Source organism: Sinocyclocheilus anshuiensis, unplaced genomic scaffold, assembly GCF_001515605.1.
Source record: "Sinocyclocheilus anshuiensis isolate Anshui unplaced genomic scaffold, SAMN03320099.WGS_v1.1 scaffold710, whole genome shotgun sequence".
Classification (NCBI taxonomy): domain Eukaryota; kingdom Metazoa; phylum Chordata; class Actinopteri; order Cypriniformes; family Cyprinidae; genus Sinocyclocheilus; species Sinocyclocheilus anshuiensis.
In genome coordinates this window covers 126,622-150,550 of record NW_015544201.1, presented here as the reverse complement: position 1 = coordinate 150,550, position 23,929 = coordinate 126,622, and the positions used below count along the sequence as shown (strand labels likewise).

The 23,929-nt window shown below is 35.9% G+C and overlaps 2 protein-coding genes and 1 pseudogene across 4 annotated transcripts; all 3 read left to right on the top strand.

The window, feature by feature from the left end:
• Window positions 1–2,109: 2,109 nt before the first annotated feature.
• On the top strand, window positions 2,110–3,218 carry LOC107696818 (cytokine-inducible SH2-containing protein-like; annotated as a pseudogene).
• A 1,919-nt stretch (window positions 3,219–5,137) lies between these two features.
• LOC107696817 (NEDD8-activating enzyme E1 catalytic subunit) lies at window positions 5,138–11,556 on the top strand. Of its 2 annotated transcripts, XM_016497319.1 has the most exons (18): window positions 5,138–5,185; window positions 5,318–5,356; window positions 5,741–5,861; window positions 6,966–7,046; window positions 7,218–7,300; window positions 7,388–7,468; window positions 8,163–8,206; window positions 8,385–8,449; window positions 8,569–8,724; window positions 8,808–8,910; window positions 9,027–9,140; window positions 9,555–9,608; window positions 9,727–9,763; window positions 9,854–9,935; window positions 10,017–10,117; window positions 10,729–10,792; window positions 10,921–10,975; window positions 11,090–11,556. In XM_016497319.1, exons 1-18 carry the CDS (start codon window positions 5,166–5,168, stop codon window positions 11,176–11,178), a joined length of 1,389 nt encoding a protein of 462 aa, XP_016352805.1. In that variant the 5' UTR covers window positions 5,138–5,165; the 3' UTR covers window positions 11,179–11,556. The 2 variants fall into 2 exon arrangements, with proteins under 2 accessions (XP_016352805.1, XP_016352806.1); XM_016497320.1 differs by lacking the exon at window positions 5,318–5,356 and having other exon boundaries at window positions 5,143–5,185.
• Window positions 11,557–12,576: 1,020 nt separating this feature from the next.
• LOC107696823 (TATA element modulatory factor-like) lies at window positions 12,577–23,859 on the top strand. 2 transcript variants are annotated; one of them, XM_016497327.1, is made up of 17 exons: window positions 12,577–13,097; window positions 14,676–15,994; window positions 16,585–16,688; window positions 17,109–17,235; window positions 17,316–17,421; window positions 17,579–17,721; window positions 18,402–18,568; window positions 18,692–18,848; window positions 19,099–19,191; window positions 19,942–20,098; window positions 20,226–20,418; window positions 20,496–20,565; window positions 20,647–20,739; window positions 20,910–21,032; window positions 21,148–21,300; window positions 21,462–21,587; window positions 23,512–23,859. In XM_016497327.1, the coding sequence occupies exons 1-17, from the start codon at window positions 12,962–12,964 to the stop codon at window positions 23,650–23,652; spliced, it is 3,408 nt and encodes a 1,135-aa protein (XP_016352813.1). In that variant the 5' UTR covers window positions 12,577–12,961; the 3' UTR covers window positions 23,653–23,859. The 2 variants fall into 2 exon arrangements, with proteins under 2 accessions (XP_016352813.1, XP_016352811.1); XM_016497325.1 differs by having other exon boundaries at window positions 21,145–21,300.
• Window positions 23,860–23,929: the final 70 nt, after the last annotated feature.

The following is a 23,929-nucleotide window of genomic DNA, read 5'->3' as shown; positions in this document are numbered from 1 at the left end:
TTGCGTTCATATGTGCTACATTTTCGCTGGAGGAAACAGCTGTGGTGTGGTGTGATGAGGGGTGAAGGCAGTGAGAGCTTAGGCTACAGCAGTAGCTGGGGAACCGATTGCTCCCCCATGATATTTTGTAAACTGTATTTATGACAAAGAACTGTACAGTTGCAGATATTATAACAATCTAACTCCCCCTAAAAGTGGCCTAGCAACGCCCATGGGAGCAGCATTACGTTTAGTTGACACTTTAACAACTCTCTGCCTTTTGGTAGAGTGCATATTGATGGTTTACTGAGATATCTCTACCAGTCAGGTGTTATATTAAGCAAAAAACGTGTTGGTGAATTAGTGACTAACTGAACAGATACGAGTTGAAATTAATTCAAGTATCTAATAAATATATTAGTATAATATTAGATAGCCTACTAAAACTGAAAAATATACGGGTCACTATACTGGATTTCTTGGTAAAGAAGTAAATGCTAATAAAATGGATACTCGTTAAATGTTTAGTAGAAGCACATAAAAACGATGGGTCCTTAAAAACATACATGTGAAAAAATTACTGCATTTTTATATCATTTGTATTATTTATTACAAACAGTAATTCCATTGTTTTTTTTCTGGGCGTGTCTATTAAAGGGTTAATGCATGCGCTGATCCAGGGCCAGCTCTATTAGTAACCAGATTGGGCTACATCATATAGGCTATAGCCTATATCATCCTTTTATGATTGATTGTAATTCACTCCAGATTCCTGCTGCTGATATTTCAAAATGGAACATTTTGCTATCATCTATGTACTTTTTAATATTGGATCGTGCAATATAAGGAGCGAAACATGCACTGAAAGTTTTCTGACCACGTTATATACTGTCTAAGCAAATATGAAAACTTATTGTACATTGCCATAGTTTTAAAATCAAAAACATGCGTATTTCCCTGACGTGTAGCTGTTGAGCACAGGCCCAGAATTTAGGTGTCATTTTATTTTATTTTATTATTTTATTTTATTTCAGTTTAAATACCGGCAATTGTGGTTCAAATATTTTTCATTTTTAATTCTTTTTTTATTTTATAGACTTAATAAACATGCCTGTGAGTATATACTTTACAATTTGTGTAAATATAATTTGAATAAAATGTTTAAAAATGAAACATAAAACCAAGTATGTAGTGTCTATAAAAGAAAGCAATTCAATATTTTGTACAATATCAGTCGTCAAAAGCTGCAGTTATCCCAATCCCAATTCCCAAAAGCTCTGTTTGTAAAGTCTTTTGTTCTCATTTAGAGTAAAATCCACATTTACACTCTTAAAAATAAAGGTGCTTCAAAAGGTTCTTCAAGCGATGCCATAGAAGAACCATTTTTGGTTCCACAAAGAACCATTCAGTCAAAGGTTCTTTAAAGAACCATCTCTTTCTTACCTTTTGTAATCTGAAGAACCTTATTTCGCCACAAAGAACCTTTTGTGAAACAGAAAGGTTCTTCAGATGTTAAAGGTTCTTTATGGAACCATTTAGACAAAAAGGTTCTTCTATGGCATCGTGAAGCACTTTTATTTTTAAGAGTGTACCTCACTTTCAAAATTTCACCTTTCCAGGGCATTTCAGAAATGAGTGTTTAAGTATGCCGAATTAACCGTTGTGTCATGATATTTATGTTTCATAATGTAAGAAGAACGAACATACAGATTCTGACTCATGAGGCAGATGTTGAGACAGAAATAAAAACACCAGCATTCCAATAACACATCGATCTGATTTATACTTTTTATATATGAAATATTTGTGACTTCTTGTCTTGTCAAATCTGCTGTTTACCATGCTTTCCAGTTGAAATTCTTGCCACATTGCGTAAAAAGCATGTGAGTGCATTCTCTTGTTCTTGGTGCACTGCACTTCCTTTGTTTGTTTTTTCTTTGAGTTCATTGAAATTATAAATTACAAAACGAAGAAAGCACAGCCATTTTTAACGATTGGACTGTTATCTCTGCTGTCTCACCTCACGTCATTTTGTAGATTTAGAAAAAAACATTTGTTGATTAAATAATATAATACAGAAATGTGTTTTTCTTCTATAAGAAGGCTCTTATGCCAGGGCCACGTTCAGTAATGGTTGCTAGCCGTACAAGTGCCCAAAATGAGAGGGACGAATCACAGGTTCAACAAATTCAGCAGTCCCAAGCAGCTCCCTACTCATGGGCCCCAGCTGAGGACTTGCGTTTCATCACCACCACCTTTCAGCTCCTACACACCTCAGGTATATATATAAGTTATATGTAAGTTTGGGGTCAGCAAGATTTTTTTTGTTTTGGAAAGAAGTCTCTTATGCTCACCAATGCTGCAGTTATTTGGTCAAAAATACAGTAAAACTGTTAAATTGTGAAATATATATATATTTTTTTACAATTTAATATAACTGTTTTCTATTTAAATATATTTTAAAATATTATTTATTTCTGTGATGGCAAAGCTGAATTTTGAGGGGCTGTTACTCCAGTCTTCAGTCTCACATGTTCCTTCAGAAATCATTCTTATATGTTTATTTGCTGCTCAAGAATCATTTCTTATATTATCAATGTTGAAAACAGTTGTGCTGCTTAATATTTTTGTTACACATTATGTTCTTTTGATTAATTTAATGAGTCCTTGTTGAATAAATTATTCTTTTAAAAGAAAGAAAAATCTTACTGATCCCAGATGGTAGTGTATGTCATATTAATAAATAGTTTCTTTATCTTTTAGGATGGTACTGGGGTGGTGTGACAGCCAGTGAGGCAAGGGATGCCCTCATTGGAGTGTCTGAAGGGACTTTCCTTGTGCGTGACAGCAGCCATCCACTCTACCTCTTCACCCTCTCCGTACAGACCTGGAGAGGCCCCACTAACGTCCGCATTCAATACGACAGCGGCCGATTCCGTCTCGATTCCAGATTTCCAGCCCGATCTTGCCTGTTGTCCTTTTCTGCTCTTCCTAGTCTCGTGCAGCACTATACATCCACGAGTCTAGGGGAGTAGAGGATAGCAGAAGAACATCACGTGGTGTCAAAGGACAATGGCATCCTGTTGAAGCTCAGGAAGCCTCTGCACAGGCCTAAGGCCTTTCCAGCATTACAGCACCTCACAAGCCTCACTATAAACAGACATGCTGGTTGCCATACACAGTTGCCACTGCCACGGCCGCTGCTGCTTTACTTGCAAGAATACCCCTTTCAGGTGTGAGGACACTTGGGGAGATGTTGGTGCATTTCAGGGGGTTCGTTTTTGCAAAGTGAATTGGTGACTTAGCTAAAATTTGCAAATGTTGCTCCCTGGCAGAATCATGGGTCCTTTTATTGTGGTCATATAAAGAGATTTACTCCAGATTGCGTATGGGAGTTGTGCAAATAAACAAGGACTATTTTGTGTACATTTTTTGTTTTTAAATATTTGTAAATATTTCTCATTTTAGTAGATGAAATGTTTCTATATCTTTCTGTGATTCCAAATATTCAACTCTGCATACATAATACCAATACTGAAAACACTGAAAAAATAAAATATCAAAACCAGTACACATAAATAATACTGTACCCTAAGTAATACTGTGTCCCTCCAAAAGGGATTTCCTCAGAAAGCAATTCAGTATAGGCCTATATATTTATTACAAAATGTACAATCTTTATTACAGCATTATTATTACAATCTTTATACAGATTATTACAATCCTTACAATCTTTGTTACAAGATTATTATTACAATCTTTACAGATTATTTTAGAAAATAGTTGACAATGACAATTTTATTAATAAAGGAACTAGATTTCAGTTAGAAATCTGTCAGAAACTGTCATAGATGCCCTGGCAGTATGAGACATGCTGTCAGTCCATGAGCATGCAATCAGTTTGACTTTAAGTAACACAAAATACATTTGAACGGACAACATCATCGTTCCAGGAAAATTGGAAGGGCTTTTTTCCCCCACACACCACGAACACAAATCAAATTTGCGATGTAACATAACAGCAAAGAAAAACATAAACAAGAGAGTTTGTCTTTGGAAGTGTAGGGCAATGAACTTTAATTTTACATTTGAAGTAATTTTTTTTTTTTTTTAACTAGCAATACTAGTACAAATAATTAGGTCAATAGGCTACATAGGCCTATATTCGCTAAGCATCTTATATCGTAACCTAACTCTCTCATAACCAAATTAAGCAGAGGAACATCTTGCGTTCTTTATAGGAAAACACGCAGAATTTCTTTGCACCACACTGTCGTGTGCTTGTCTGCAGTTATGTTTTTTATTTATGGTCCGTTCGCCGCGCGGTCCCCTCAACGGTGCGACCATATATATATATATATATAATTTTAAAGTTCTCTGGGGATGAAAGGATATGATTTAATACGGAACGAAACTCTGATCCGTTATTACACTGACAGTTGGTAATCCTTATACAGACATCACTAAAAATGATGAAAACATGTAGTTCCAACTCCGAGTGCAGTGAGTGTGGCAGAAGTTGATTCAGTTATTTCTGCGCCCTGGTGGATTCACTTCAGTGAATGATTCGTCAGTCTGTTTCAAACCAGTAAGTCACCCTTTTAAACTGTTAATTACATGAACTGGTTCATTTGTGCTGTAATTTTGTTTATTAAAATATGTTTTTACTGGAATATGAAGAATTCCAGACTAGTTCAGGACTTTTATTTTGAAAATGATGTTGTGGGTCAGGTGGTTAGCACTTTGGCCTTGTCATAAGGTTGCACATTTCACTTTGAATGTTTATGACATTATGGCGGAATTATTTATTTATTTTTTTTCTAGTTATGTAAGGTCTAAAATATTTTAAGAGGTAGACCTTTTGAGTACAAATTTTTAAAACAACAACAACAAAAAAAACCTTATCCTTAAAGGAATAGATCAGCCAAAAATTAAGATTTGCTAACAATTTACTCACACTCAGGCCATATAAGATGTAGTTTGTTTCTTCATTGGCAAAGATTTGGAGAAATTTAGCTTCACGTCACTGGCTCACCAGTGGATGCTCTGCAGTGAATGGGTGCTGTCAAAATGAGAGTTCAGACAGCTGATAAAAACATCACAAGAAAATGATGTTGTGGGTCAGGTGGTTAGCACTTTGGCCTTGTCATAAGGTTGCACATTTCACTTTGAATGTTTATGACATTATGGCGGAAGGAGAGGAGCCGTAAGTGAATTTGATACAAAACTGCACATAAATCCCTCGTAACAGTGCTTGTAGTTCAATCAACAGGACGCAAGAACGTTAACTTGCGGGTAGCAGAGCATGAATGAACCTTCTTTTATTCTCTCTTTTTAGGGAGAAGAAAAGAAGGAGAATAGAGGAGCTGAATGAGAAGTTAGTGAAATGAAAGATAATAATTTAGATGTGGCAGCCAGCAGGTTTGCTTTGGGAGGTGCTGATTCTTGTAATTAGCTTCATCTGTACTGCACATATTGTTCAGACATTATTTTGATATAATCTATCTTGCGAAACCTCCAAACACTGCTGTTTGCACACATGCCATAATGCTCTTTCATAACATTTAAATTGAATATAAAACACTTTCATAGTATTAATTATGAAATTTACGTAAAATTCAGTGCCATTCAAGCCATAGCTTAATTGTTATTGCACGTAAAATATATTGTCTATTGTGTTATATGTGAATGAATTTTGTAATAACTAAATAAGCTGAGTAGTGTGTGTGCTGTATATTTAAATATTGATATTTCTCCACAGTATGGTTGTGGATGGAGGGAATGGGGATCGCAGTGACTGGCAGGGACGATGGGACCATGTCAAAAAGTTCTTAGAGAGAGCTGGACCCTTCACTCATCCGGATTTTGAACCCAGCACTGAGGTATGACATAAATCTCAATGCACTCTGTTATACCAAAATATAATATATAATATAATTTAATGTAATATACATTCCACATACCCATTTAAAAATGTTTATGTTAATCTACCTACTTTTAGGGAGATAATCAGTCAATCACAAACTTCAGCTGTGGAGGCATTTTATTAGAACAATTCATTAAAATCTTTAAATTTGCCTAGATTTCATAATGGCTGCTTAAAAATAACAAGACAGGCTGCTAATTTTATGGTGCATAAATACGACACAGATTGTGCTCTACTTCAAAAAAAAAAACGATTTTTGCAGCAAGATAATTTTTCCTATAAATATTCTTAATTGAGGTTATAATGGAGTTATTACATTATTGTAATGGATAAAGATTCATTTTTTTCTGTTTGCCTCTTTTTTTTTTAGCTATATGCAGAATATTTGATTCAGGGTCTGTTCTGCAACGCTGAAATTCTTTGTCACTGCCATAAAGCAGTTTCTCAACCAGGGGGCGTTAAGATGACAAGATGAATGACAAATCAAGCATTAAAATAAGACAAAACATCTACAAAGCAAGATATTTCTTAAAAAAATCAGCATGCATGAAGAAACCTAATTTTAAAATTATGATTTCCAGACCTGAAAAAATCATGTGAAAAAAAAAAAAAAATTACAAATTTTTAAAACAACAACAACAAAAAAAACCTTATCCTTAAAGGAATAGATCAGCCAAAAATTAAGATTTGCTAACAATTTACTCACACTCAGGCCATATAAGATGTAGTTTGTTTCTTCATTGGCAAAGATTTGGAGAAATTTAGCTTCACGTCACTGGCTCACCAGTGGATGCTCTGCAGTGAATGGGTGCTGTCAAAATGAGAGTTCAGACAGCTGATAAAAACATCACAATAATCCACACGACTCCAGTCCATCATTTAAAGTCTTGCAAAACTCTGTGTTTGTAAGAAACAAATCCATCCAGCGGAATCAAAAACTATAGTATCTGAGCTATTTTAGCTTCTTGAGCAATTGATCCAAGACCAGAGGGTTTGTTGTAAAACCTGAATATTACTTTACTCTCTTCTCTCTTTATAATCTGTGCACATCTTCTTACAGTCTCTCCAGTTTTTACTGGACACATGCAAAATTCTGGTTATTGGAGCTGGTGGACTTGGTTGTGAGCTGCTCAAAGATCTGGTACAGTCCTTGTTGTGCTGTATTTTTTTAGACAGACTCTCGTTTGTAACTTTTGGTTGTTCTATGCTTGAATGACAGCTGCAATACTCTATACCTTGTAATTGCAAAGACATTAATTGCTAATGTGTTCGGTCCTATCATGCTCATATATGGTGCAATTTTATCACCCAGGCCTTGTCAGGTTTTCGGCATATTCATGTGGTGGACATGGACACCATTGATATTTCTAACCTCAACAGACAGTTCCTCTTCAGGTTAGTCTTAGTCAGCTGATAGCTGTCTTTTTGAGCTAGTTCTTGTTCTTTTTTATTAATGCAAACTGCTCGATGTTGTATCTACAGACCAAAAGATGTGGGCCGACCAAAGGCAGAGGTTGCAGCAGACTTTGTAAATGACAGGGTCCTAGGCTGCAATGTTGTCCCGTATCCTTCAAAGTCTATTAAACCTAGCCTGGATGTTCAAATCCTAAAATATTCCTCTAATCGTTCTCTTAGGACATTTTCATTTGTGGGAAATGGGAATGTTGAAATGCTGCTATATTTTTTTTATTTCATATAGTACCGTTCAAAAGTTTGGGGTCCGTAAGATTATTATTATTATTATTTTTTAAGTAAACGAATACTTTTATTCAACAAGAATACATTAAATCAATCAAACGTGACATGACATTAAAGACATTTATAATATTACAAAATATTTCAAGTAAACGCTTTTTTTTAAATTGCACTTTTTGAAACCTGAAAAAAAAAATGTATCATGGTTTATTAAAAATAATAATATTATTTAAGATAATAAATAATCAATATTATGCAGCACAAAAATATTAAGCAGCACAACTATTTTCAACATTGATAATAATAAGAAATGAAAATTGAGCTTTGACATCAAAGGAATAAATTACATTTTAATATAGACAAATACAAAACAGTTCTTTTAAACTGTAATGTTTCACAATATTACTGTTTTACTATAGTTTTCAACAAATAAATGCAGCATTGGTGACTATTTGAGATGTCTTTCAAATAAATCATACCAAGCCCAAACTTTTAAACTGTAGTGTGTATGTTATATTTATGTGCGTCAAAATATTTGTATTTCCCTTTATAAAAAATGCAGACATTTTAAGAAAATCCAGGACTTGGATGAGACATTTTACAGGCGTAAATACTATATAACTCTTTTTCTTTTGTATAAAATGTTTAATGTTATTTTAACACAATATTACATGTGACACTTCTGCAGTGAGAGACTAATTATTATGACACTTTTGGGCAGTTTTTACTTGAAAATCTGAGTAATGTAAAAAAAGAAAATATTTATTTTTTTGTTACTGCATAGAATTTCACGTAGTGGTCTGTGGTCTGGACTCTGTTGTTGCCAGAAGATGGATGAATGGCATGCTGGTATGTGTTTATTGTCCTAAACATCCAATAATCTATCTCTATAGCATTTGAATAAAGTTTTTCTGTTCTGTGAGAAGTGCTTATATTCTAGTTTATGCATTTTGATTTGTCTTACTCAGTTATCCCTGCTGATTTATGAAGATAGTGTCCTAGATCCCAGTTCCATTATTCCATTAATAGATGGAGGCACAGAGGGCTTCAAGGGCAATGCCCGAGTGATCCTTCCAGGCATGACAGCTTGCATCGATTGCACCCTGGAGCTCTACCCTCCACAGGTACACACTGGGATCTTGTGTTATGTTGAATTAAGTTGAATTTCAAAAGCCTTTTGTCATACTCATTTTTGTCCCCTACACAGATTAACTTTCCGATGTGCACTATAGCATCTATGCCACGGTTACCAGAACATTGTGTTGAATATGTCCGCATGCTGCTTTGGCCCAAAGAAAAGCCTTTTGGAGGTACATGAATTCACAATATCTGCATAGAACTGGATCTGAAACAACCTAATTGATGTTTGGTTATACTGCTGCTAGGTAGTCTGCTATTATTTCATATTTGAATGTGTTTTCCTCAGATGGTGTAGCCCTAGATGGAGACGACCCAAAGCACATCCAGTGGGTGTACCAGAAATCTCTGGATAGAGCAGCAGAGTTCAGCATCACTGAGGTGACTTACAGACTCACCCAGGGTGAGTGACAGTGGGCCTTCAGTGCGACTTTATTGGGCATTTTGTAAAATCCTCTCATTTGCAGACAGAGTTTTGATGGAGACAATGTTTAGAGATACTCTAATGTTCTTTTAAATGGTAGTAATATTTCACAATATTCCTGTTTTTACAGTATTTGTCAGTATATATTAATTTATCATAGCAACAAAATAAAAACAGTCAATATGCAACAGCATACTGTGCCAGTGCCCTGCAACCACCCATAACACACTTGCATCATGTTGCGTGATTTTGCACAGGCAAGCACTACGGAAATTTCCTTTAGAAAATGTCAAATTCAAGTATTTACTTATAATCGTACATTTTGCTGATTGTAAGCTCCTATTGTTATACAGTACATGTAGGTGTTGATGTTCTACCTCACCTGTGTTTCAGGGGTCGTGAAGAGAATAATTCCTGCTGTGGCTTCTACAAATGCTGTTATTGCTGGTATGCTGACATTGCATATGTTCTCTGGGTTAAGAATGCTTGAAAGCCTTTTGATATTTTTTAACAAGTTGAGCTATAACTGGAAATACACAGTTTCTTCCTTTCTTGCACATTTCAGCTGCTTGTGCCACAGAGGTTTTTAAAATTGCCACAAGGTAAGTTATAACCACTTCTTTCCCAGGAGAGAGTGTTAAATTTATAGTTCATTCACGCGTCTGATTTGTTCTTTTACTTTTGCCAAACAGCGCCTACGTTCCCTTGAACAACTACCTGGTGTTCAATGATGTGGATGGGCTGTACACGTACACCTTTGAGGCCGAGAGAAAGGTTAATGATTTGAACATCATTTAAAGGACATAACTAAAAAAAAGACGACATTAATGCTAAATGCCTCTGTTACATGTGTAGGAGAACTGTTCTGCCTGCAGTCAGGTGCCACAGGACCTGCAGTTCCTACCTTCAGCTAAACTCCAGGAGGTTCTGGACTACTTGACTGAGAACGCCTCTCTGTGAGTCACAATTGTTCCTCACATCTCACTATTCACATTACGTTATCTGCCCTTTTATCATATTTCTTTTTTATTTATTTATTTTTAATTCATTAAAATGTTATTATAAGAAAAAAAACATCAACAAAATATATACATAAAACACACACACACACACATTGTACACGAGTAATCCACACACATACTGTACAGTCATATACATACATTCTTATTTTTTATGTATTCCAAAAATGTATGTAAATTAATACATTTAATGCAGCTTTTTCTGATTACCCCAAATTATTATATTCATTAAATAGTTAGATATACTGGCCATTAAATTATCATTTTGTTGTATTAGACCAACACATAACAACGAAATGGCAATACCAAAATAAATGCATAATGTCTTCTCCTGTTTTAAACAAAGCCTACAGAAAGAATCTGATTCATTTTGCCACTTACATTTTATCATATTTCTTCTCGTTAAAAAAATATTGAATGTGACAATGGTAAATATGATGAAAGCATGCAAAAAATGTGTTGTCCTCATGCGTTAACGGTTCAATTTTCTCAAGCTATTTTCTGCATTTCCTCCTGTTTCTAATAACACTGAATCTTTTGTCTTCTAGCCAAATGAAGTCTCCTGCCATCACTACAACTTTGGATGGAAAAAACAAAACTCTGTATTTACAGGTTAAACGTCTTCTAACATGTACCAGACTTGTCATATTTGATTCAGTTAGATTAGAATTTTCTGAACGTGGATGCCATGCATTAGCTGTTTATTTAATAGATTTGAATCTTTTTGGTTTTATTTTCAGACTGTAGCATCTATTGAAGAGCGAACGCGACCAAATCTAAGCAAAACACTGAAAGGTGATTGAAAGTCTTCTGTGATATCATGGAGCAAATGTTATCTATTTAATAAGTGTATTTCAAAACTGTATTGATGTTAAGTTTAATGTATTAAATGCTTCCTTGTGCTTACAGAGCTTGGACTAGTGGATGGACAGGAGCTGGCCGTGGCTGATGTCACGACTCCTCAGACCGTGCTCTTCAAGCTCAACTTCATCTCATAGGACAAATGCTTCATTCTAATGGACAGTTACAAGTGGTTATTGCAGTCATCATCAAAATGAAGCAGTCTTGGAGTTGTAGTCTATAAACTCAACATATTTATATCAGCAGATGCATCACATGCACATGCTCGGCTGGAATATCTGCAGTTTGTATTTAGCATTTTGGTCAGCTCCGTCCATCAAAGACACTTACAGGAGACTTTTGTTTTGTTGTCTTGCACTGCTATAGTCACAGGAGTCATTTTGGTGGATTTCTTTTTTTTTATGCAAACTGTTTATCTATTTATTTAGTTGTGCATTCAAACACAGTATCTTGTTCAATGTCTTGTAGAAAAAAATGTTCATGTTTTGAATTAAATTTGGAAATCCTTATTTTAAACAAGTACTGAAGTCCTAGTCCAGTAATGTTTTCCTAACTATAAATTAAGTTTTACTCAATTTGTGAATAAGTATATTTGGTTAAATATTTAAAGAGACTCGATATTAAAATGTTATAAGTTCTCAAGAATTAAAATGTATATTTTGTAAGCAAATGCATAATGTTGCGTTGTCAATGTTAAGCTAAGAAAGAGGTGTTAGGTATATTGTACTGATTTGCAGAAATACAATGGATACACTTACAGTATCTGCAATGTCAGACTGACCTTTGTGACTTTATTTAAAAGTTTTTTTTTTTTTTGGACAAGTCACAGCCAAAGCACCACATACTACACTGGATCTAACTACAAATGTTGCTTGACAATCTACAAACTGAAATTAATTGATTAAGCTACAGTGAAATTATTTGTTTGATATAGTTGATTGCTATAGTTAGTGTCCCATTACATTACTATCATAAAAAAATGCAGTAATTTTGTGTTAATATTCATTTCAGTATAATATTAATGCAATAATTTTGATTCATATTAATTTCAGTAAAAAAAAATTATTAATGCAAGAATTTCGATTCACATTCACTACATTTTACATTTTATTTTATTAACGTTAAATTTTTTTTCAAAAGTGGTTCTTTACCCAATATGAATTAAAAATGTTTATTTTTTAAAAGTTCTTAAAATCCCAGTGAAATCCCACATTTGTGCTCAGCAATAAACACCTGACCAAAATCTGACACAGGAGACGTGTTTAGAGTAATACACTTACAATAGATTGCCTTTGAGTTTACGTTCATTCAGTCAATTGGCTTTGTAGGTTTTTAATATTTAAGTGAAATGAGGATGTTTCCGAGGTTTCAACAGAAAAGTGACACTTGATCGTTTACTTTTTTTTATTGAATAACAATAAACACAAACCACAGACATCAATAGTATGTAACTTCACATGACTTATAATTTAATTAATATAATAAAATTATATAATAAACAATACATGTCCTGTAGACATTGGTGAAGTGGCTCTGACGTCACGTTGCTGCGGCTTTGTTGACGTGAAGAAGTTCTCGAGCTGCCAGAGGAAATCCAAACAAAACAATGCGTAGAAGTCCAGATTAAAGTCGAGTAACGCGATAGCAAATCAAAATGTCGTACAGTCCATCGTTTACATGATCGAATTTCATTTTAGCATTGGATTATGTCAACTGTCAGCGAATTGTCAGTTGTTTTGCGAGAAGAATTAGCCGCCAAGCTAATGTGGACAGCGGCCTAACAGATAAACACACACCTACCAACTTGCTCCGGCTCTCAGCGTGGAATAAACCTGCTCTTATTTGGGATGCTTTTAATAATGCTGTGTTTTATGTAGACGTTCACTGAGCTGTCACTCAACCAGGTGGAAGTCAAGCAATATGAGTTGGTTCAACGCGTCACAGCTGTCGAGTTTTGCTAAACAAGCTCTTACAAGCGCTCAGAAATCCATCGACAGAGTCCTGGACATCACAGAAGAGGACCAGTGGGGTGACTCGATCGGGCCGACCTTTACTGGTAAGTTTAGTTACAAATTGGTTAACTTGACGTGGAAAGACGACAGACAGGTGATTACCAGTGCAGGGGGACATCATCAGTGACAGGGCGTACTGAGCTTCAGCATAACATTAGTGATGTAATGATGCATTTATACTGTCGCACACATGCACATTTTCAGCTGACTACATACATTTTTCATGATTCACATCCCATCAGATAGCTCAGAAAACTCTAAACTCACATGGAAACCCTCCCACATAACTAAAAAACAAAACTAAGGTCATTACAGCCTGAACATTCAGACAGAATCACAAACCAAAGCAAACATGACACTTCTTCAAAGGAAATATTTATTTTGCAAATCTTGGATCAATGTACAAGCTATCAAACATTATCCTTATATTGTAATCATTACAGTCACAAGCTGTGAGCATTGCCTAGCATGTTAATTGTGTCTGCTTAACCGAATGCATGACTCTAACCACCTAAACGGCATTTATCTTAAAGTTATATATTACTGCCATATGCACCTAATAATTACAGAATACTTCCTGATTGTAACATTGAAACGTGCATTTTATGTGAAGCTACTTTGAAACAATATGTACTGTGAAAAGCGCTATACAAATGAACTTAAATTGAACTGAATTTCCAAGACGAAACCTGATACCACAAAAAGCCAATAATGAATACAAAAGAGTTTGTCATTTTGATGTATTGTGTTTCCAAAGGCTGGATTTGTTTTCATCTTTTAGCTTATGCTTATAGTTATAAAATAGAGATGTTTGGTTCAGTAGCTTTATGCTTGATCTATTTGTTTGGTTATGGAGCTGCTTTTAAAGGGATAGGTGAGCCAAAAAATGAAAATTGTCATCATTTGTTCACAATCATGTCATTTAAAAACTATATTCTCTATATTCTATGTAACTATATTCTCAGAATTTGTGCATATCCATTGAAAGCCCACGTAACCAAAACTTTTAACAGATCAAAAAGTATGAATTGAGCGGTTTAAACCAAGTCTTCTGATATGACGAACAGATTTAATGTATGCTTTTATTTATATATATATATATATATATATATATATATATATATATATATATAAACATTGATCAACGTACAAGCTCGTCAACTGTGGTAAATGGAAGATCAACTGTACACACTTCACGCTGAAGAATCAATGCGGTTTGTTTTCACACTTCAAACAAGTATGGTTGAGCTTCTACTTTAAGAGTGTCTTTTGGATAATGATGCTAAGTTTGTAACATCAAACACTATTATTGAACAGAATTGAATCAACATTAAATTGAATTGAGCTGAATAATGACACTGTTATCTTCTGTAGAGCTGCTTTACAGCTGAAATTGAATTTGTTTCATAAGTGACGAATTCTGCAATATTAAGTGTTATTTTCCTGTTTATTACTATGAATGTGCTTTGACACAATCTTTATTGTTTTAAATGCAGTATAATTAAATTTGACTTGATTTTTGGGTGAACTATTGGTGTCCTCATTTGTAAGTCACTTTGGTTAAAAGCGTCTGCTAAATGACTAAATGTAAATGTAATCTCAATCTCAATTTTTTCCCCCAGATCCTACAGACAAGCTGGTATCAACAGGATGGGGTATGAACCAGTGGAACTTGCCCTCTGAGGAACGTACCAAAACTCTCCCTCCATCATCCGAGGCCATTACTAAGCCTGTCACATGGACCGTGGTTGACGAATCTGAGGATTTCTTCAGTGCCTTTCTGCCTCATGGGGATACACAAACTCTAAGCAACACTAAAGTGGTGTCTGTGCCACCTGCCAAGTCGAACCGCAGCCTACGGGAAAAAGCAGACAAGGAGAAGGAGCTGGATGTCTGTGATGCACAAGGTCAGACAGAACTCATTAAATGCAGCAGCCAGGAAACTATTGAGACAAAGTCAACTGGGACAGAGCTTTTGGAGCAAAATTCATTCTCGGCAGATGAGCAGTCACAACCAGAACTGGTTGTTCCTGCTGCGGCTGTTGCACCAGAGCAGTCTGCCGAACAAGAGTGCAGAGAGGATCGGACAGAGACAGATGGCTTGGTTTTAACTTCAGATGTCGCACTCACAAATGTACCTTTATCCTCCTCGGAGATTGAATCTGTTGGCGTGTTTGAACCAGCTTTGACTATCGATACCAAAAATTCAGTGAAAACCTTGCCTGTCCCTCCTAAAGAAATCCTGTTAGAATCCAAAGATGCTAAATCAGAGGACAGACAAAGTGATACCCCATCTCCCCCTGTTAGTGCCTTCTCTTCTGGTACTTCTACTACCAGTGACATAGAGGTTTTGGACCATGAGAGCGTGCTAAGCGAGAGCTCGGCCAGCTCCAGACAGGAGACCGCGGAGGCTAAAGCTGGTCTGCACCTAATGCAGGGCTCTTTCCAACTGCTTTCCGCTTCAATATGTGCTGACTTCCCTCATCTGGATGAATACCCAAAACTCACTGAAAGCTGCAGCTCCTCGTCTGACGCCTTTGAGCGCATTGACTCGTTTAGCGTGCAGTCGTTGGACAGCCGTAGTGTCAGTGAAGTGAATTCTGACGACGAGATCCCGGGTAACCGCACTTTAGCTTCTATCACGTCCGGACATTTGCCCACTCCTGCTCAGTCAGTGCCACAGACCAAACAGGAGGAAGAGGAGGTTATGACTGAGTCAGTGAATGACCAATCGCTGGATGATAATGAGATGGAGGAGAGCGGCCGCAGTGCAACGCCAGTAAACTGTGAGCAGACGGATGAGCTGTTGGAAGGTGACCAGGAACCTGAAACCAACCTCACACTGACCAGCCAGAAAACTGATGTGAATGAAACCGTAATATCACAGAGTACTGAGGAGAATCAAGGAGATTCACCCTGTCAGATTTTTGAGCTCCGAAAGGTTGGATTAATTCATAAATATTTATATAAATAATTGTGAAAATAAATATAATTATTAGATATGCACTACTGTTCAAAAGTAGTAGTTGGTAAGATTTTTTCTCTTTTAATGCTCACTGCATTTATTTGATCAAAAATACAGTGAAAGAAGTAATATTGTGAAATATTACAATTTAAAATATTTTTTAAATAATTTAATATTTTTCAAAATGTAATTTATTCCTGTGATGGCAAAGCTGAATTTTCTGTAGTCATTATTCCAGTCTTCAGTGTCACAGGATCCTTCAGAAATCATTTTAATATGCTCATATTATGCTCAAGAAACATTTCCTCTTATTATTCTTATCAATGTTGAAAACAGTTGTGCTGCTTAATATTTTTGTGGAAATTGTGATACATTCGTTTTCTTTAATAATTAGGAAATTCTAAAGAAAAGCATTTATTTGAACATAAATTTCCTTTTGATTAATTTAATTATTTTTGCTGAATAAAAGTATTAGTTTAAAAATATTCCGTGGACCCCAATTTTTTAATTTATTTTTTTTGTCTGTCATGGAATTTCCATTCTGTTCTTTTTCCTAATCTCCACAGATTATCGAGGAGCTCTCTTGCCGAATAGAGAAGAGAGAATCACAGTTGCTTGTGGTCAGTAAAGACAAGGCCAGACTTGAGGAGGAGTGTGACAACCTCAAAGAGTGAGTTTAGGAACCTGTGGTCCAGAAAACCATCTGCTGTTGTGCTTTTGTGAATGAAAAATGGCGGCAATAGATAACTAGGGCATAGAAACAGGTGGAGGCAGCAATAATATTTACACAGCTTGAGGAAAACGGGACAGTGTGTTCACATACTGTTGGCAGATAAAAGGATTAGCTAATAAAAACCTTCCACACCTTTCAGCATGGAGCATAAAAAATGGAATAATTTCTTAATGTACAGATTGTCCTCTTAAATTCTGTGTAGTCTGGCATGTTTATGTTGTTCATTTCTTTCTATTAAAGACGTTTCACTATGCTGGATGTTCACACGTTCACACAATAGTGCTATAACGTCTTATTTTTTATATAAACTTCGTACATGCCAGTTGAATTAGAGTTAACAATACCTGTGTTTCGCAGTGCGATGATCAGCTTGAAGGAAGAAAGCTCTACTGTGCAGTCTTTAAAAGATGAGTTCACTCAGCATACAGCTGAAGCTGAGAGGAAAGCTCAGCTTACCTGCAAGGAGAGAGACATTGCCAAAAAGGTATCCATTTTTTAGTTATGTATTTAAATAATTTTTAAATCTTATTTTCCATTGAAATGCATCATTTGTCTTGGTCCCAGGAAATTAAGGGCCTTAGAGAAGAACTGGCAAGCAGGTTAGATTCAAATGAGACTTTGGAACTAATAAAAGAAAAAGAGGAACAGATCCGAGAGCTTCTTGAAGAAGGTGAGTCTTCTATGCTGTTTAACATGTTCAACGTGACCTGAAAATATTCATATTGATTAGGGTGATCATATCAAGATAACAACTTTATACTGTTTCGTTCTTGAAGAATCTGGGTCAGTGTTAAGGGTATGTTTGTTTACTTGTTTCCTTTTGATAGGTGAGAAACTGTCCAAGCTGCAGTTGCAGCACTCCAACATAATAAAGAAACTGCGTGTGAAAGAGAGAGAGAGTGATTCACAGATCACCAAACAGACCAAAAAACTGAAGGAACAGGAAGAAGAACTGAAGCACTTGCAGCAGGTCAGGGACACAACCTTCAGTGCAAAGCTTTGTTGTTTAAGTGTACAGTAAAGTGCATTCAGTCTTGAGTTCATGGAAAAAATTTTAATTTGCTAAAGATTTACTCAATCCAACATGTAGATGTTTGTTTCTTCATCAGAACAGATTTGGAAAAATGTAGCATTACATCACTTGCTCACCAATGGATCCTCTGCAGTGAATGGGTTCAAACAGCTGATGAAAACATCACAGTAGTCCACAATTAATCCACACAACTCCGGTCCATCAATTAATGTCTTGTAAAGTAAATCTATCATTAAGATTTTTAAGTCCTAGTCCTAAAATTTGTATTTTGGCCAGAAGCAATGTTTTAAAGTTAAAATGCCTCAATGATGGATTTGTTTTTTATAAACGCACAGCTTTTCGTCATGTGGATTACTTGCGGATTATTGTGATGTTTTTATCAGCTGTTTTTGACTCTGATTCTGACGGCACCCATTCACTGCAGAGGATCCACTGGTGAGCGAGTGATGAATTTCTGAATTTCTCCAAATCTGTTCGAATGAAAAAACTACATTTTGGGTGGCCTGAGGGTGAGTACATTTTCAACAAACTTTCAATTTTTGGTGAACAATTCATTTTATATCAAATGTCAGTAAAATGAGAAAAGAATGCTGAGGTTTGTACATTGTTAATTGTAGGTTTTGGACAGTAAAGAGGAAGTAGAAAAACAGCACAGAGAGAACATCAAGAAACTGAATGCTGTGGTGGAGCGTCAGGAGAAAGAATTAAGTAAACTGCAGACCAGCAGCGAGGAGCTTCAGGAAAAGAACCGCAGTTTGCAAGCAGCTCTCGACAGCTCCTACAAGTAAACAAACACCACACACTTGACTTCATGCTGATACACACAATCACTGTCCCTGCCATAATCACTGCCATTTGGTGGTCTCTCCCAATTTGTTAATTTTTTGATTAATTTTTCATTGTCTAGAGAGCTGTCAGAGCTGCACAAGGCCAACGCCACCAAGGATAGTGAAGCCCAGGAACTAGCACTGAGCAGAGAGGTACAGGCGAAAGAAGAGCTGAGCCTGGCTTTGGAGAAAGCCCAAGAAGAGTCCCGCTTGCAACAAGAGGCACTGGCCAGTCAGGTAAATCCATTTTAGTTTTTCTTTGTTAAAATACTTATTTTTAATTGTACTGTATGTTATTATGATATCATATTACTTTATTATTATTTCTACTACTACTACTTATTTAAACATTTGCTTAAACATTTTGAGGAACTTTGTGTACTGTATTCCGGGGTTATTCTCTACCTGTAGTTGCACATGCCTTATTTTAGTGGCCAATTAATCTCCAAATGCTAGCTTTTGTGACTCTCTGTTTTTTTATGTTGAGGTGGCAGATCTGAGGCTGGCACTACAGAGAGCTGAGCAGCAGCACGCCAAGAAGGAAGATTACCTGAGGGAGGAGATCAGTGAGTTACAGCAGGTAACCAGAGCACCTTACTTCTTTCTTACAGGAATTATTGGGCTATTCATTTCATGTCAGCTGTTGTATAGAAACCTAAACTTTTAAAGGCAAACTACTATGCTCATAATTTTTGTTGAAAGAAGTGTCTCCCTGATTTAGAGGGAAAAAGACTAGTTCTTATATTTCTAAAAACACCAGAGGTATAAAAAATTAAAATCATTAACAATTTATTTTTCTGCACATTAAATATGTACACTACTGTTCAAATTTTTTAAAAAGAAATTAATATTAGAATTGATCTAAGACACATTAAATTAATCAAAAGATGACAAAAATGTAATGTTCCTAATGATTTCTATTTCAAATAAATGCTTTTTTAAAAACTTTATTTTCGTCTGAGGAAAAAAATGATCATGGTTTCTACAAACATATTAAGCAGCACTACTGTTATCAATGTTGATAATAAGAAGAAATTATTTTTCTTGTGCACCAAATTAGTATATTAGTATGATTTCTGAAGGAACATGTGACACTGAAGACTGGAGTAATGGCCGCTATTATATAGAAAAGAGTTATTTTTAATTGTAATAAAATTTCACAATAGTATTTTTGATCAAATAAATGCAGCTTTGCTGAGCAAAAGAGACTTATTTCAAAAGAAAGAAAGAAAATTCTTACTGACCTCTAACTTCTGAATGGTAGTGTCAGTGAAGGTTATTCTGAAGGTTATTCTATATTCTGTTTTGCTGTATTTTTGCTCTTCAACAGAGGTTACAAGAAGCAGAGACCAGAAACCAGGAACCAAGTCAAAGTGTTACATCAGCAACACGGCCCCTCCTTCGACAAATAGAGAACCTCCAGGCCACACTTGGGGCCCAGACAGCATCATGGGAAAAACTAGAGAAGAACATTTCTGACCGTTTAGGTGAGACTTGCTTGTTTTGACTGAGTATCGGTGGCTTGTTATTTGCTTCAATCTGAGGTTTTCAAACAATGTTTTGCCCACATGTGACATTGTCCAAATGTTTTCACTTGTCATTCTCTCTTCTCAGCTGATGCCCAAGCCCAGCTTGCTGTTTCCGTAGAGAAAGAGCGTTCGACTACAGAGGAGCTGCTAGCCATCCGAGCACAGATAGCGTCTTTAGAGTCTCAGGCTTCCCTGTTGAGGCAGGAGAAGGGACGTCTGCAGGGGCAGCTGGATGCAGAGAGGATGCGGCGGGAAAAACTAGAGGATGACTTTAGCAGGTATGAGACTTGTGTAAAATTGAAAAAGATGCTGCCATTGTAAGTGCCAGTACTCAAACTGATTTCTGTATGTATAGGGAGTGTGTAGAGCTGGAGAATCTTAAAGGAGAACATGCTCGAGTATTGGAGGAGGCCAAAAAGGAGAAGGTACTGTTTGTTCCTTGAACACTATAAGAAAACATATACACATATTTATTCTCAATGTCTGTATTATTTGGTCCTCTTTAGTTGCTTCTCACCAACCAACTGGAAATGGAGAAAATGAAGGTGGAGCAGGAGAAGAAGAAATGTTACCTTGCACAAGAGGCCCTCAAAGAAAAGGTTTTGCATGAAAATACCAGAATCTGTTCTTCTGTTCTGCAACTGCTTAATTAATGTTTCCTCCAGAAATTACTTAACCATTTTAAACGGGGTCCAAGATAAACCTTTTTATCACACCAGACAGTTGTGAGTGGAGTAAAATCAACTAGTCTCTGTTTTTGTTTAATCAGGAAAGGAAGACTCTGAGTCTGTCTGTGACTGATGCTCCAGCATCCTCCACTCCTACACTGTCCCGCTCCAGTTCTGTTAGTGGGGTTGAGCATGCCGGCTTACCTTCCTCCCTTTTCTCACAGGTATATTCATCTCACCCGTCCACACTTATTCAGATTCAGTGAATCTTTTCTCCTCCTAATTATCTCACAGTCTGTTGTCACCTCACCTGGCTTCTGTGGGGTTTTTTTTCAGCAGGAGGATTCTCTTGACCATTCATTCAGCACTATGACCATGTCCATCAGTGGGACTAATCTATATGAAGCGGCTCGACTGAGTGGTGGATCCAGTATCATTGAGAACCTGCAGTCTCAGCTCAAACTCAGAGAGGGCGAGATTGCCCAGCTGCAGGTATGCCTTGGTCTTTCACTACAATTAATCCTGTGTAAAATTGCATCCTCCATGCTTATAACTGCTTGTGGAAGATTATGAATTCTTGAATGAGTCATTTATTTTTGTGTTTAAAAACTAAATGTGCTAATTTGAATTCAATTCTTTTGGTCATCCTCAAGATGGAGATTGCTAGCCTAGAGAGAAGCCGCACTGTAATGGCGGAAGAGCTGGTGCATATGACCAATCAGAACGATGAGATGGAGAGTAAAGTGCAGGAAATCCCTAGACTGAAAGTGCAACTGAAGGTGAACACAGGCAAATGCTACTTTAAAGCAGGGAGGCAACTGTAGGCAGTGGTGGACAGTAACGAAGTAGTTTTACTTCGTTACTGTACTTAAGTAAATTTTTTTTTGTAGTAGTTTTATTTTGAGTAACTTTTACTCTTACATCACTACATTCCAAAGCATAAGATCGTACTTTTTACTTCACTACATTTCATAACATTTCGTTACTCCTTATAATATATCACGTGCTCCGGGACGCAGAAGCGGTGTCTGATTCATGAACGAACTGATTATTTTCAATGAACCCCTTAAATCGGTTCGCAAATCGCACCAAATGATTCATTCACGAATTGGAATGATCCGATTGCAGCTGTTCTCGAGTCGACAACTCACTGATTCAAATTCGTTTAGTGCGAGTCTCCAGTGAACTGAATTCATAAGTAAGAACCGGGAGATCTTGTGAGCGCGCGCGCATCTGATGCTGTTAGAAGTAAGTTATTAATGTTGAATTTTAGGATTAATTATTGTAACTGAAAATCATATTTAGGTCAAAACTGTCAGTTGTTTGTGAACTAAATCTGCTGTAAAGGGTGATCTATTTAAGCCCACTGAAATGCTTGAATGCAGACACATTAACATCCAGAGGCTCTATGTTTTAAGTAAAAAAACATTAAAATAACACAGATTAAATAAAAGAACTCATGCACATTCATCTTCCCAGCTGTTGTAATGTTAGCAGTTTTACTAAAATGCTATGCTAATGTTAGCTGATGCTAACTGTCTAGCTAACGAGCTTGCTGGTGCTAAATTGAGGTAATTTTTAAAAAACAAAGTCCAAATATTTTTATTCAACCACCTAGATAGATTACATCTGAGGGAAAAAGAAAGCATGTGATGTTCAGAACATGGTAACTACATTAATTATCAAAGTGGGAAGTGATGCCCTCTGGGGGCATTTGGCCAGGGGTGTTTTTACACCACAGACAAGGTTTGAGGAGAAAAAAATCATTATGAAAATCTAATTATATTTTCCTTATTATATTCATTATTTCCTTATTGGTTATTTTGGGAAAATCCCAGGTATTTTGAGCAGTAGGATTATAAAAAAATATATGCTAATATAAAATTAAATGATAAAAGTAGCCTATCAAGTACTTGATTTGTGTACTTCGTCCACCACTGACTGTAGGTAGTTTGTAACAGACTGCAAAAAGTCTACCTGCCATTTTTTGGTATATATATATATATATATATACACCCACACACACCATTCAAAGTTTTGGGGTCTTTTTTAATGTTGAAATAAACCTCTTATGCTCACCAAGGCTACAATTATTTAAACAAAAATACGGTAAAAACAGTAGTGTTGTGAAATATTATTTCAATTTAAAACAAAGGTTTTCCATTTTAATATATTTAAAAATTTCATTTTTTCCTGTGATGCAAAGCTGAATTTTCAGCATCATTACTCCAATCTTCAGTGTCACATGATCCTTCAGAAATCATTCTAATATGCTGATTTGGTGCTCAAGAAAAATGTATTATTATTATCAATTTTGAAAACTGAAAATGCTGTTTAATAATTTTGTGGAACCCTGATATTTTTTTTTTTAGGATTCCTTGATGAACAAAGTTAAAAATAGCAGCATTTATTGGAAATATAATTCTTTTTTAAGAATTTATAGGATATTATAAATGTCTTAAAAGTCACTTAAATTTTAAGGCATCCTTGCTAAATGTAAGAATAAGATTGTTCCCCATTACAGTCTCCCTCTGTTTCCTCTAAGTATAGACAAAATCTACTGTATTTCCATCCAATTAAAACATTTTCACCATTCCTTCAGAGAGCCTGCTAGATGATCAGTTTGCCTAATAAGCACAGTAATAGGTATTGCACTTTTATTCTGTTAGTTAAACACTGACCAAACGTTTGTTTTTATCACAGGATCTGGAACAAAGGCACAGCACAATTCTGCAGATGTATGGAGAGAAGGCAGAGGAGGCCGAAGAGCTGAGTCTGGACCTGGAGGATGTGAAGAACATGTACAAAACACAAATAGATGAACTATTAAAAAATCAAAAATAATAGAATTTGCGAATGGACAGACACACACTGACTGTAAAAACAGCTTCACGTCTCAAGAGTGTTGGTAATGAAAGACCAAGAAATTTAAATGTATTTTTTTCTGAGAAAAGACTTTGTTCAACATATTTCAAGTGTCATTGATATAGTTATTTAAGATGTGATTCTTCTCACGGTTGTGGGATTTTATTTGAGATCATTTTGTTCTCAGTTAATAAACTTGTTTGGTTTAAGAAGTTACATTTTTATCTGTCAGTTTATAGGTGTTTAGGTTTGGTGG

Excerpts from the sequence above, each read along its gene's own strand:
- LOC107696817 (XM_016497319.1), top strand. The coding sequence starts at position 5,166 with ATGGCGGAAGGAGAGGAGCC. Across the intron at positions 8,450-8,568 it reads GATGGATGAATGGCATGCTG|TTATCCCTGCTGATTTATGA; the intron begins GTATGTGTTTAT and ends TGTCTTACTCAG. Across the intron at positions 8,725-8,807 it reads TGGAGCTCTACCCTCCACAG|ATTAACTTTCCGATGTGCAC; the intron begins GTACACACTGGG and ends TCCCCTACACAG.
- LOC107696823 (XM_016497325.1), top strand. The coding sequence starts at position 12,962 with ATGAGTTGGTTCAACGCGTCACAGCTGTCGAGTTTTGCTAAACAAGCT. Across the intron at positions 15,995-16,584 it reads AGATTTTTGAGCTCCGAAAG|ATTATCGAGGAGCTCTCTTG; the intron begins GTTGGATTAATT and ends TAATCTCCACAG. Across the intron at positions 20,740-20,909 it reads AAGAGGCCCTCAAAGAAAAG|GAAAGGAAGACTCTGAGTCT; the intron begins GTTTTGCATGAA and ends TTGTTTAATCAG.